This window comes from Neophocaena asiaeorientalis, unplaced genomic scaffold (assembly GCF_003031525.2).
Source record: "Neophocaena asiaeorientalis asiaeorientalis breed wild unplaced genomic scaffold, Neophocaena_asiaeorientalis_V1.1 scaffold778, whole genome shotgun sequence".
Taxonomy (NCBI): Eukaryota; Metazoa; Chordata; class Mammalia; order Artiodactyla; family Phocoenidae; genus Neophocaena; species Neophocaena asiaeorientalis.
In genome coordinates, this window is record NW_020176499.1 from 184,734 (window position 1) to 197,318 (window position 12,585).

General features: G+C 40.0%; 1 protein-coding gene across 2 annotated transcripts in view; it reads left to right on the plus strand.

Moving 5' to 3' along the window:
- The window catches only part of IPPK (inositol-pentakisphosphate 2-kinase), a 49,862-nt gene that overhangs the window by 30,258 nt on the left and 7,019 nt on the right, over nucleotides 1–12,585 (plus strand). For both annotated transcript variants that reach the window (XM_024732969.1, XM_024732970.1), the window contains 2 exons: nucleotides 950–1,100; nucleotides 1,843–1,945. In XM_024732969.1, the coding sequence (XP_024588737.1) occupies nucleotides 950–1,100; nucleotides 1,843–1,945 (254 nt within the window). The remainder of the gene's footprint in view (nucleotides 1–949; nucleotides 1,101–1,842; nucleotides 1,946–12,585) is intronic.

The following is a 12,585-nucleotide window of genomic DNA, read 5'->3' on the forward strand; positions in this document are numbered from 1 at the left end:
ACTGCTTTTAAGTAGATGGAACGTGTTTGGAAGGACACACAGATGGACACTGGTCTGAGGCATTGTTGACACCTGTGGACTTTTCTTCCAGACCTTCCCTGCATATGTACACAGACATAAACCTGACCCATGGAATGTGCAATGTGTTCTACATACTATTTTGTAACCTGATATTTTTGCCTGATCAGTATAAATCTGTATCTATATCAGCAATTGTATTTTTTGAAATTTTATGGACCATGAGGTAGATATTCCACTGTATGAATAGCCTATAATTTTAACAAATCCCTTCTAGCTGGGTCTGTGCACTTTCACTCTGTCTTACATGACTGAGCATGTTTTGCCAGAGGTGGGGGAGGTCAGAGGTCAGAGTGTCAGAACTGCACATGGCCACAGCTGCTCCCTGTGACTTGGACCCATACTCATATATTTGTTTGTTCATAGGACATGGCTGTTTCTTTAAAGGGTGGGATAAATGGGCTGGGACTCTGTCTCCCCAGCCCTCGAGACCCCCGGTGCATGGCAGGGGCCCGAGAATGCTCGAGTGTGGAATGGACCTTGTTTCCGCACCATCCCTGCCATGACAGCTCCCTGCTCAGTGTGGTCACTTTTCTCTCAGTACGGGCTGTGGCTCTGGGCTTCACAGATGCAGTCTTGCAGTTTTGGAGATGTCAACATGGTCGTTTTAAATTTTGTGTCTTGTCTTATTTAGACTGAGGGTCATCTCTCTAAACTCAGATCTGGGCTGGTGTGATGGAGGTTGAAGGATGTTGAAAGGAAGGAGAGGCACAGAGTGAGGTGTGGGTCACCTGCCTTTCTTTTGTGCCTGGTCCTGAACGTCTGCTTGTCCCAGCCCCAGCAGCTCCGTGAGGCAGGGTGCGGCCTGTGCCCGCCACCTTCTTTAGTCCTTGACAGTAAACCTCTCATTTTCCCCTGATGTTCTTGGTAGGAAAAAACACCCCGGAGCGCTCAGGGTTACCGAAGGGCTGTCTTCTGTACAAAACCCTCCAGGTGCAGATGTTGGACCTGCTGGACATCGAAGGCCTCTACCCTCTGTACCGGCGGGTTGAGCGGTACCTGGAGGAGTTTCCTGAGGAGAGGTGAGGCCCAGGTCCAGGGCTCCCCTGCCCTTTCTGGGCCCCCATGGGGCCCCAGCAGCCCTGAGGGAAAGATGGGGATGAGGGGAGCAGGTCGGCCCAGTGGGAGGACAGCATTGGCCTCCCAGGAGGATGACTCACCCCAGCTACCTCCCCTCCCTGCCCCCAGATGCCAGGCTCGGCCCAGAGATTCAGTGCCATGTGAAGGAGGACCAGGGTCCTGTCAGATCAGTGGTCATTTGCCCATTTCTAGAAAGGAAAAGCACATCTTGTGAACCTGACAACCCTGCATTAGGCAGCTCCATGTCCTGAGTTGGGCTGAGCCTGCAGGGGGCAGTGCTGCTCCACAGCCAGTGAGCCGTGCTCACCCAGCCACCGCTGGGCTTTGGCCTTCAGGCACTGCCTTGTCCATCTCCTGGCCATCTTGATGGGGGTTGCTAGGGTCCACACCTGTGGCATGTGGTGGAGGCTGGGGCCATTGCCCAGGCCTGGCTTCGCTTCCTCCCTAGCACCCCTTCACTAGCATCTCTTACCTGGACACCATTTGTCATAAACAAGAGACGTTCAGCCTTGGCTCTCCTGGTTCTGGTCTTGCAAGATGCTTCATAACGAAGTTTAGCATTAGGAAGAGATGAATCCATTAATGTTCTTTAAAACCAGATGTATGATTCTTAAACTGCTAACAGTTTAACAAATGATTTCCAGGCAGCTTTGTTATCCTGTTTTTTTGTGCTTTGTCCTTCAGAAAAACATTGCAAATAGATGGGCCTTATGATGAAGCATTTTACCAGAGGCTGCTTGATCTTTCCACTGAGGATGATGGCACAGTGGCTTTTGCACTGACAAAGGTGGGTAGATCCTTCCAGAAACACACTGCATGCTTCTTAGGCTCTTAACACTAACTCGGGGTTTTCCTAAGAAGTGTTTCCCAGTACCTACCCCTGATGGTTAAAGCAGAAAAATTGGGGATTAAAAAAACGTGGCTAAAGTTTCCCCCAGATGGACTGGGCCGGGTGGTAATAACGTTACTTTAGCTTCTAGGAAGGATTTCCCTGTGTTCACTTGGCTCCAGGCCACCCTGGGCCCAGCCCTCTCTCTACCCTCCCTGTACTGGGGTCCAGGACCTGAGGCCACTGCTCTGTGCTTCCTTCTTAGCAGCCTTAGAACAGGCTAGCGCCAACCATTCCTCTCCTTACAGCCCTCAGTGGGACTCTAGGCCCGGACCCCACCTGTGGTTTTGTGTGGCTGGCTTCCTTCCTCCCCATACCTCAGGCCAAGGGGCACCCTGGGAGAATCTCTTAGGGAAGAGGCCTCATCCCATTCTTTCCAGTTCTGTAAAATCGGAATTCAGGGGCTCCATGAACTTGGATAGGAAAAAAATTACATCTTTGTTTTCACTAACCTCTGATTGAAATTAGTGTTTCCTTCCATTACGAATGTGGCAACAACCACTGTGTGGTCAGCAGGACCCCCAACTTTGCCATTTAGAGAAATCAGACCTTTTAATATCACACTGTAGTTGCTACAGATATCTCATGATATCTTTATATTCTTCACTCCTGAGATTTTGTTATGTAATACTACATAATATATTTGTTTTAAAAAATAGTTCAGTATTTGACATGGTCAAGCCTCTATTTTTTATTTTCTGCATTTAAAAATGTTATTCTGAGAGGGATCCATAGGTTTCATTGGGCTGTCAAAGGTTTTGCTAAAATGGTTAAGGAACACTGTTCTAGTGGGAGCAAAGTGACAAAAAGGTAGGAACAAAACAGAATGACCTCCTTCTCTACATCCTCTGGGCAGCTGCCCTGGAGCCCTTAGTTTAACTGTCATGGTCCTGACAATGTGTCTGTGGTTCTCACTTGTTTAGAGTCCTCACTCTTGTCCTTGGGTGGGTGCTCCCTCCCTCCCAGGTTGGGTGCTCCCTCTTCTGCAGCTGTTGGGCTTTTGAGGAGGTCCCCTCCAAAGCCAAGGGCCCTGAGGGAATTAGCTGAGGTGCTTGGGCATAGAGCTGTCCTCAAGGTGGGGAGAGACCCAAAAGGGGGCCTATATCGGAATAAAGTGACGGACTGCCCTGCATTGTCTGCAACTTGGGTACATTGATTTAGTAATAAGTATCAGTATTCCATTTTTCAAGAGAAGAAGCATAGGACTTTGCTTCCTTTTTTACACATTTCTATATTTTTCAAAATTGTGATAAATAAGCATGGATTACTTTTTAATTTTATTGCAATTTTTAAACCTCATATGTAAACATAATCTTATAAGAGATTCAAGCAATCATTACACAACTATCAGAATGACTAAAATAGTAACATTGAAATAACACTGAATGCTGGTGCAGAGAAACTAGATTTGCAGAGCTAAACATGCATGTGCCCTATAACCCAGCACCTGCACTCCTGGGCATTTGTCACAGAGAAGGGAAGACTCAGGCTCACCCAAAACCCTGTACAGGAGTGTTCATAGCAGCTTTATTTGTGATAGCTAGAAGCTGGGTACAACTCAAGTGTCTGTCAACAGGTGGCCTACAACAGGTTACATAAACTGGAACTGTTGAGCAGTAAAAAGGAACGAAATCTCAATAGACACAACAACCTGGGTGAATCTTCAGAGAAATGTGCTGAGTGACAAAAGCCAATCCCAAAAGATCACACACTATGATTCTGTTTAAATGACATTCTTGAAATGACAAAGATGAATGGTTGCTGTGGGATGGGGAGGAGGTGGAAGGAAGGGGGTGTGGTTATAAAAGGTCAACAAAGAGGGATCTTCTGGTGATGGAACTGCTCTGTATTTTAACTGTGGTGGCAGATGCATGAACCTACATGTGTGATAAAATGCACAGCACACAGGACTACATGTAAAACTTGGGAGATTGGAATAAGATCATGGAGTGTATCAATGTCACTATCCTGGCTGTGATTATTATACTATATAGTTTTGCAAGATGTCACCATTGGGGGAGACTGGGTAAAGGGCACTCAGGATCACCTGCATGTGAACCTACAATTATCTCAAAACAAATAATTTAATGAAAAAGATTCAAGCTGTGAGTATATTGTCCGGGAATATCCCACAGGCCGTGGAGCGGCTGGGCCCGTGAGCCATGGCCGCTGAGCCTGCGCGTCTGGAGCCTGTGCTCCACAACGGGAGAGGCCACAGCAGTGAGAGGCCCGCGTACCGCAAAAAAAAAAAAAAAAATGTGACGTTATTCCTGCCCAAGCAATAGGTGTCCACTGTTAACAGTATGTATCTTTTCAGAACTTCACACTAACACTCACACACACACTCACTCATACCATTTGGGGGATTATCCACATTATACGTGTTCTTCACTAGCTTGCATTTAACCTAACATGGCTTGAAGTCTGTCTGTGTTGGAATATAAGGGTCTGCCTCTTTTTTTGTTTTAGGGATTTAGGTTCTGTTAGTTGGAATCTGAAGAAGGTGGAAGTGAAGCTGAAGCTGGGGGAGCAGGTTGAGAATATTCCTAGGCTACAGACTATTGAAAGTTCTTTCATGAATACTGTTTATCTAATTGAGCTTTGTACCTCTGATGAATTGAGAGAGGTGCGAATATTGTATTTATTTCGAAGCTCAGGAAACTGCAGCCCAGCGTATTTCTTGCTTTCTGACTATCGTTTAGTATTCTGTAATGGGAGTCAGCAAACTTTTTCTGTAAAGGGCCAGACATCACAGCTCTCATCCCAATCTAGAAAACTGATACTGGTGCACAGTGGCTTGGAATGGGCTGCAAGGGCCCATACGGTGATTGCTATGGGCAAGGCACAGGAGTCTTATCTGGAAGGTAGAGAAGGGTGTATCCAGGGCGTCTGGTTTGGGGTTGACAAAATGTGTTTGGGGCTTCTTTCCAAGTTCTGCTTTTACATGATCTCTGGACCCCTAAACTGATGGTTCTCAGTCCTAGCAGATCCAACACTCTTTTTCTATAGCAAATACTGTAATTCCCCCTTTACTATCTTGAAATGAAATTCATAGATAATATAACCTACCTAAACACATCTTAACTGTAATATAGATTTTTGTTTTGTTTTGTTTTTGTTTTTTTGCGGTACGCAGGCCTCTCACTGTTGTGGCCTCTCCCGTTGCGGAGCACGGGCTCCGGACGCGCAGGCTTAGCGGCCATGGCTCACGGGCCCAGCTGCTCCGCGGCATGTGGGGTCTTCCCGGACCGGGGCACGAACCCCTGTCCCCTGCATCGGCAGGCGGACTCTCAACCACTGTGCCACCAGGGAAACCCCTGTAATATAGTTTTAACTGTAATATAAATGGGGAGAAAAAAAAAGGCAAGTATTTTGTCATAAAATAACATGTATTTAAATTAAAAAAAAAAAAGGCAGGGGTGGCAGAGAGTAAATGCTTTGGCTTTGGCCATCTGGTCTCTGTTGTAGCTACTTAGCTCTGCCATCATAGCTCAGAAGCAGCCAGAGACAAATATAAATGAGCATGGCTGTGTTCTAGTAAACCTTTATTTACAAAAACAGGTGGCAGGCTGGATTTTGCCCCTGGCCTGTAGTTTGCTGACTTCTGTTCACTTTTGCTTGTTAGTTTTTATATTCATTTTTTTCTCTGTTGGTTTGGGAGTTAGACATTCTGATACTGTCATTTTTCTGGTTACTTGTTCAATTTGACCATGCATATTTAAAGACTAAAATTAATAATTTAACCCCCACTCCCACCCCAACACCTGCCACACAGACACATAATATTGGGTTGGCCAAAAAGTTCATCTGGGATACTTTAATTCCAGTTATCGCTCCCAACTTATATGCAGTTATTGTCATATAAGTTTTTGTCATATAACTTTTCTTGGGCGTATACCTAGGAGTGGAGCTGCTGGGTCAAGTGGTAACTTACGTTTAACTTTTTCAGGAACTGCCAGACTGTTTTCCAAAATGGCTGTACCATTTTACATTCCCACCAGCAGTGTACAGGGTTCCAGTTTCTCCATATCTTTTACAGAACTTGTTACCTGCCCTCTATTTGTCTTATTGTTTTTTTTTTAAAAAATCGCAATTTACAGTATTATTTTTTACAGGTGTTTGTTTAGATCTACCACGTTTACCCATATCTTTGCTTAACATTCTTATATCTCAGATCTTTCCTCTTTTTCCTATAAAAGTTTTATTGTGATATGTTACATACCATACAATTTACCTGCTTAAAGTATGCAATTTGGTGGTTTTTACTATATTCACAGATATGTGTAAGCAGCATCACAGTCAATTTTAGAACATTTTCATCACCTAAAAAAAAATTCTGTACCCTTTAGCCATCATCTCCTTATCTCCTCATCCCCAACAGCCCTAAGCAACTACTAATCTACTTTAAAAAATTAATTTATTTATTTTTGGCTGCATTGGGTCTTGCTGTGTGCGGGCTTTCTCTAGTTGCAGTGAGCGGGGGCTACTCTTTATTGTGGTGCACAGGCTTCTCATTGCCGTGGCTTCTCTTGCTGCGGATCATGGGCTCTAGGAGCGCAGGTTTCAGTATTTGTGGTGTGTGGGCTCAGTAGTTGTGGCTCGCAGGCTCTAGAGCACAGGCTCAGTAGTTGTGGCACATGGGCTTAGTTGCTTTGCAGCATGTGGGATCTTCCTGGACCAGGGCTAGAACCCATGTCCCCTGCATTGGCAGGTGGATTCTTAACCACTGCGCCACCAGGGAAGCCCCCTAATCTAATTTTTATCTCTATAGGTTTGCCTATTCCAGATATTGCATATGAATGGAATCATTCAATAGGTGGTCCTTTATGACTGACTTCTTGCACTTTAGCATAATATTTGCAAGGTTCATGTGTATTGTAGCAGGTATCAATACTTCATTTCTTTTTATGGCTGAATAATATTCCATTGTATAGATATACTGTATTTTGTTTATCCATTCATCAGTTTGATGAGCATTTGGGTTGTTTTCACTTTTTGGCTATTATGAATAATGTTGCTATAAATATGTGTATAAATTTTTCTGTGGACATATTTTTACTTTTCTTGGGCATATACCTAGGAGTGGAGCTCAGGAGCTCAGGAATTTCAGGAACTGCCAGACTGTTTTCCAAATGGCTGTACCATTTTACATTCCCACCAGCAGTGTACAGGTTTCCAGTTTCTGCATATCTTTGACAACACTTTGTTACCTGCCCTTTTGTTTTTAGCCATCCTGGTGGGTATGAAATGGTATCTCATTGTGGTTTTGATTTGCATTTCTGTGAAGACTAAGAGCATTTTTTAATGTGCTTATTGCCCATTTGTATATTTTCTTTGGAGAAATACCTATTCAGGTCCTTAGATCACTTTTAAATTATGTTATTTGTTTCATTGTTGAGTTGTAGGGATTCTGTATATTGTGGATAGTAAGCCCTTAACAGATATATGATTTGCAAATATATTCTGTCAGAGACCTTTTCACTTTTTTGATAATGTTCTTTGTTGTAAAATATTTGCAATTTAAAAACTTTACTTGTTCATTTGAAATATAGTTGATGTACAATATTATGTTAGTTTCAGGTATACTACATAGTGAGTTGACACTTGCATACGTTATGATATGATTACCATGATAAATCTAGTAACCATCTGTCCCCATACACAAAAAAGTTTTTAACTTTGATGAGGTCCAGTTTGTCTGTTTTTCTCTTTTCTTGTTTGTGCTTTTGGTGTCATATCTAAGAATTCATTGCTAAATCCAAAGTCATGAATATTTTCCCCTGTTTCTTCAAAGAGTTTTAGCTCTTAAATTTAGTTCTTTGATCCATTTTGAGTTAATTTTTATATATGATTTGAGGTAGAGATCCAGCTTCATTCTTTGTATGTGGATATATAGTTGTCCCAGCACCATTTGTTGAAGAGACTATTTTTTCCCATAAATGTATGGGTTTATTTCTGGATAGTCAATTGTGTGCCATTGATATATATGTCTATACTTATGCTTGTACCCTGCCTTGATTACTGTTGCTTTTTAGTAAGTTTTGAAATTGTTCTTTTGCAAGATTGTTCTGGCTATTAGGAGCCCCTTGTAATTTCATTATGAATTTTAGAATCAGCTTGCCAAGTGCTACAAGGAAGCCAGCAGAGATTGTGATAGGGATTGTGGTGAATCTGCAGATTGCTTGCATATGGCCATCTTTATAATAGTAAGTCTTCCAGTTTGTTAACATGGGATGCTGTTCCATTTATTCAGATCTTTGTTTTTCTTTCAACAGTCTTTTCAGAGATACATTTTGTACTTTGTTAAGTTTATCCCTGAGTGTTTTCTTTTTGCTGTTGTAAATGAAGTTGTTTTCTTAATTCCATTTTTAGATTGATCATTGCAAGTGTATAGAAATACAATTTGTTTTTGTATATTGATCTTATAGCTTACAACCTTGCTGAATTTATTAGTTCTAATAGTTTTTTACTGAATTTCTTAGGATTTTCTCTATATAAGATCATTTAGAGATAGTTTTACTTCTTCCTTTCCAGTTTGGTTGTCTTTTATGTCTTTTTCTTGCATAACAGCCCTTGGCTAGAACCTCTAGTGCAATGCTAAATGCAAGAACAGACCTGTCTGATTTGTTTCCGGTCTTATTGGGACAGCATTCAGTCTTTCATCATTATGTGTAATGTTAGCTTTGGGCTTTTCGTAGCTATCCTTTATTGGGTTGAAGAAGTTCCCTTCTTTTCTTAAATTGTTGAATGTTTTTATCATGAAAGGATGTTGGATTTTGTCAAATGTCTTTTCTGCATCGATTGATATTTATTATCATGTGTTCTGTTTTTCTATAGATATGACATATTAATTTATTTTTGGATGTTAAAACCAACCTTGCATTCCTGGGATAAACCCCACTTGGTCTATGATTCTTCTTATGTATTGCTGGATTCAATTTGCTATAATTTTGTTGAGGCTTTTTGTGTCCATTCTCATGAGAGGTATTGGTCTGTAATACTGGCCTTGTCGAATGAGTTGGGAAGTATTTCAGCCTCTTTTTCTTGGAAAGATTTGAGAATGACTGATGGTAATTCTTCTTTAAATATTGATATTTGATAGAATTCACCAGTGAAGCCATCTGGGTCTGGGCTTTTCTTTGTAGGTAGTGTTTTGATACCCAGTTAAGTCTCTTTACTTGGTATAGAAAATTGTGCTATTTCTTCTTGAGTCAGTTTTTGTAGTTTGTACCTTTTTAGGAGTTTTTCCATTTTATCTAAGTTGTCTAATTTATTGGCCTACAGTTGTTTACAGTTTTCCTCTTCTTCTTGAAGTATATCTTTTAGAAGTTACTTTAGTGAATGTCTTTTGGTAAATTCTCTTTGTATCTGTTTATCTGGATATATTTATATTTTGTCATAGTTTTGAAAGGTAATTTTTTCTAGGTACAAAGAAGAGGTTGATTATTTTTCTATTAGCATTTAACCATTTTATGCAACATTATCTGACTGTGGATGTTTCTGCTGAGATGTTTTCTGTCAGTCTGTCTTTCCTCAGGAGGTGATTATTTTCTCTATGGTTGCTTTTAAAGTCTCCTCTTTTTAAATCTGACATTTTAGTGCAATGTGATTAGGTGTGGTGTACTTTTAATTTATTCTGCTTGGTGTATGTTGTGCTTTCTCTATTTGTGGATGTGTCTTTTATTAGTTCTGGAAAATCCTCAACCATTTTCTCTTCACATATTTTCTCTTCTCCATTACCCTATTCTCTTCTTCTGGGACTCTAATTAGATATATATATCAGACCTCATTTTTATCATTTTCTTCTGTTCTACCTTTCCATTCACTGATTCTTTCTTCACCTGTGTCTAATCTGTTCATTCATTTGTTTAATGAGTTTTCTACTTCATTAATTATATTTTTAATTTCTCTCAAAGTTCCATGTGGCTCATTTTCATAGCTGTTTGGTATTTTTGATAGTTCCTTGCCCTCTTTTAAATCCCATCTTTTATTTCTTTAAACAATTTATGAATAGTTGTTTTATATTCTGTATCAAAGTTACAGTAAAATTTTGGAGGTAAAAAATCTCTTGTTATTTTACTGACTCATCCTTGCTGCTTTATTTGCTTGGGTTTTTAATTATGTATGATTGTGAGCTCATATTTGTTTGATTTTGATCTATGAGAATCTTGGGGACCTAAACAGGGGATGCTTTCCTCCAGAGGAAATATGGATTCTTGACTTAAGGGAGAAGTATCAGGTTTAGACCCTGTACTCCATGGCTTATTCCTAGAAACCATGCCTGCACTGATATTGCCTACAGGGCAGCTTAGCCTTCCAGTTGCTCCTTGCTCAAAACTCTAGTTTCAGCTCCTGTGGGAGTGAGTGTGAGAAGAGGGGATTGGGTTGGGGATTTCCTTTACCTTCTGCAAGCCTAGCAGTGCATTAAAAGTGTTAACAGGGATATCATTGTTTTGTAGGAGGTGCCTTGGAAGTTCTCCATACACCTAAAAGTGTTGTTCTCCTTAATATGGTCACATAATTAATTGTCATTTATTTGGGTGTTATCTTTAATTTGTTACTGTTAAAAATGTTTACATTCACATTTTTGTACTTTAACCCTTGTGCACTTAAGCGTATCTTCCAGAGTGATTCTTAGAAGTTAAATTGCTAGATTTATTTTTTATAGATTGTCATATTGTCCTCCTGAAAAGATTTTGCCAATTTATATTCCTTCTTGTAACAGTCAAGGGTCCTGTTTCCCACATGCCCTCCAAATTACTTGATATTTCTAGTATTTAAAAGTTTGATTTTAATTTTCTAGGCTTTTGTTTCATTAACCATTTGTAATGTTGAAATACAGCACATATGGAAAAGTGCACAGAAAGAGGTAAAATTTGTCATAAAGAAAACTCTTGGAGAACTACCAGTTAGGTCTGAATATGGAACACTGGCAGCTAATTAGAATCCCTATTGGTTTCCTGTACAGTTATTCCTCTTGCCTTTCTCCCTCAAGTTAACTATTGTATTGACTTACATACCTATAGTTTAGTTGTTTTTGAACTTTATTATTACAGAATCATGCATATATCTTGTGTCTTGTTTTTTTTTATGTTCTATATAACATGTATAAGATTTACTCATGTTATTGCATGCATTTCCATATTTTCAGTGCTTTGTAGTGATCTATTTAAATGGATATCACCCATTCTACTGTTGATGGATATTTGAGTTGCTCCCAGTTTTGACCGTTATGAATAAAGTTTCTGCAAAACATTCTTGTACAGATCTCTTAGTGTACATGCACATACGTTTCTCTTGGGTATATTCCTAGGAGTGGAATTTCTGGGTCAGAGGTGTGAGCATATTTAGCTTTAGTAGGTACTATGAAATAGTTTTACCTGTTTATATTCCCTACAACAGGCTAGGGTAGTTCAACAGACTAGGGGGTTCCTGTGGCCCCATACCCTCTCTGCCACTGGGTTGTGGGTCTTTTTAATTTTAGCCATTCTAGTGAATGTGTAATGGTAGCTTATTGTGGTAATGAGATTCAACACCTTTTCATATGTTTATTGGCCATTTATATTTTCTTTTCCATGAGGCACCTATTTAAGTCTCTTGCCCAGTTTTTTGTATGGTTGTCTATCTTTTTCTTATTGGTTTGAAGGAAATCTTTATGTATTCTGGATAGATGCTCATTGTCAGATATGTGTGCTACAGATATCTTCTTCCACTTGCCATTTTACTCTCTTAATAAAGTCATTTTCAGAAGGGGAGGTCATAATTTTAAGGTCATTTAATTTACATCTTTTTCCTTCTTTAGCAGTCTTTAAGTTTTATCTACCTTAAAGTCACACAGATATTTTAGAAACTTTGTTTTGCCTTTCACATTTGGTGGGTACCTTCTGCAATTGATTTTTGGTATGGCATGAGGTAAGGTTTTATTTTCATATGCGGTTGTCCTAGAATCATAGGAATTGTCCTGATCACTCTAGAGTCATAATGAATCTTGATACCCAGTAGAGTAAATCCTTCTACTTTCTTCAGGAATGTCTTTCTTTTAATTAATGCCTTGGCTCTTCTTGACCTTTTGCTTATCTGTACAAATCTTAGAATCAACTTGTTCACGAAAAGGAACAGACTCACAGATAACAGAGAATAAATGAGTGGTTATCACTGGGGAGAGGGATGAGGGAGAGGCAAGATAGGGGTTGGGGATTAAGAGGTACAAATTACTATGTATAAAATAAATAAGCTACAAGGGTATATTGTACAACACAGGGAATATAGCCAATAGTTATAAATGGTGTATAACTTTAAAAAGTTGCGACTCACTGTGTTGTACACCTGAAGCTTATATAATATTGTACATCAGTATACCTAAAAAAGAAATTTTTTTTTAAAGAATGAACTTTGTTCAGTTCTACAAGGAAAAGCAACAACAGACCTTTTGGGATTTTGATTGACTTGGCTTTAAAATGATGACAAGAGTTGACATCCATACAATATTAAGGCTTCCAACATGGGCGTTTTCTTTTTATTAGGTGTTATTTAAAGTC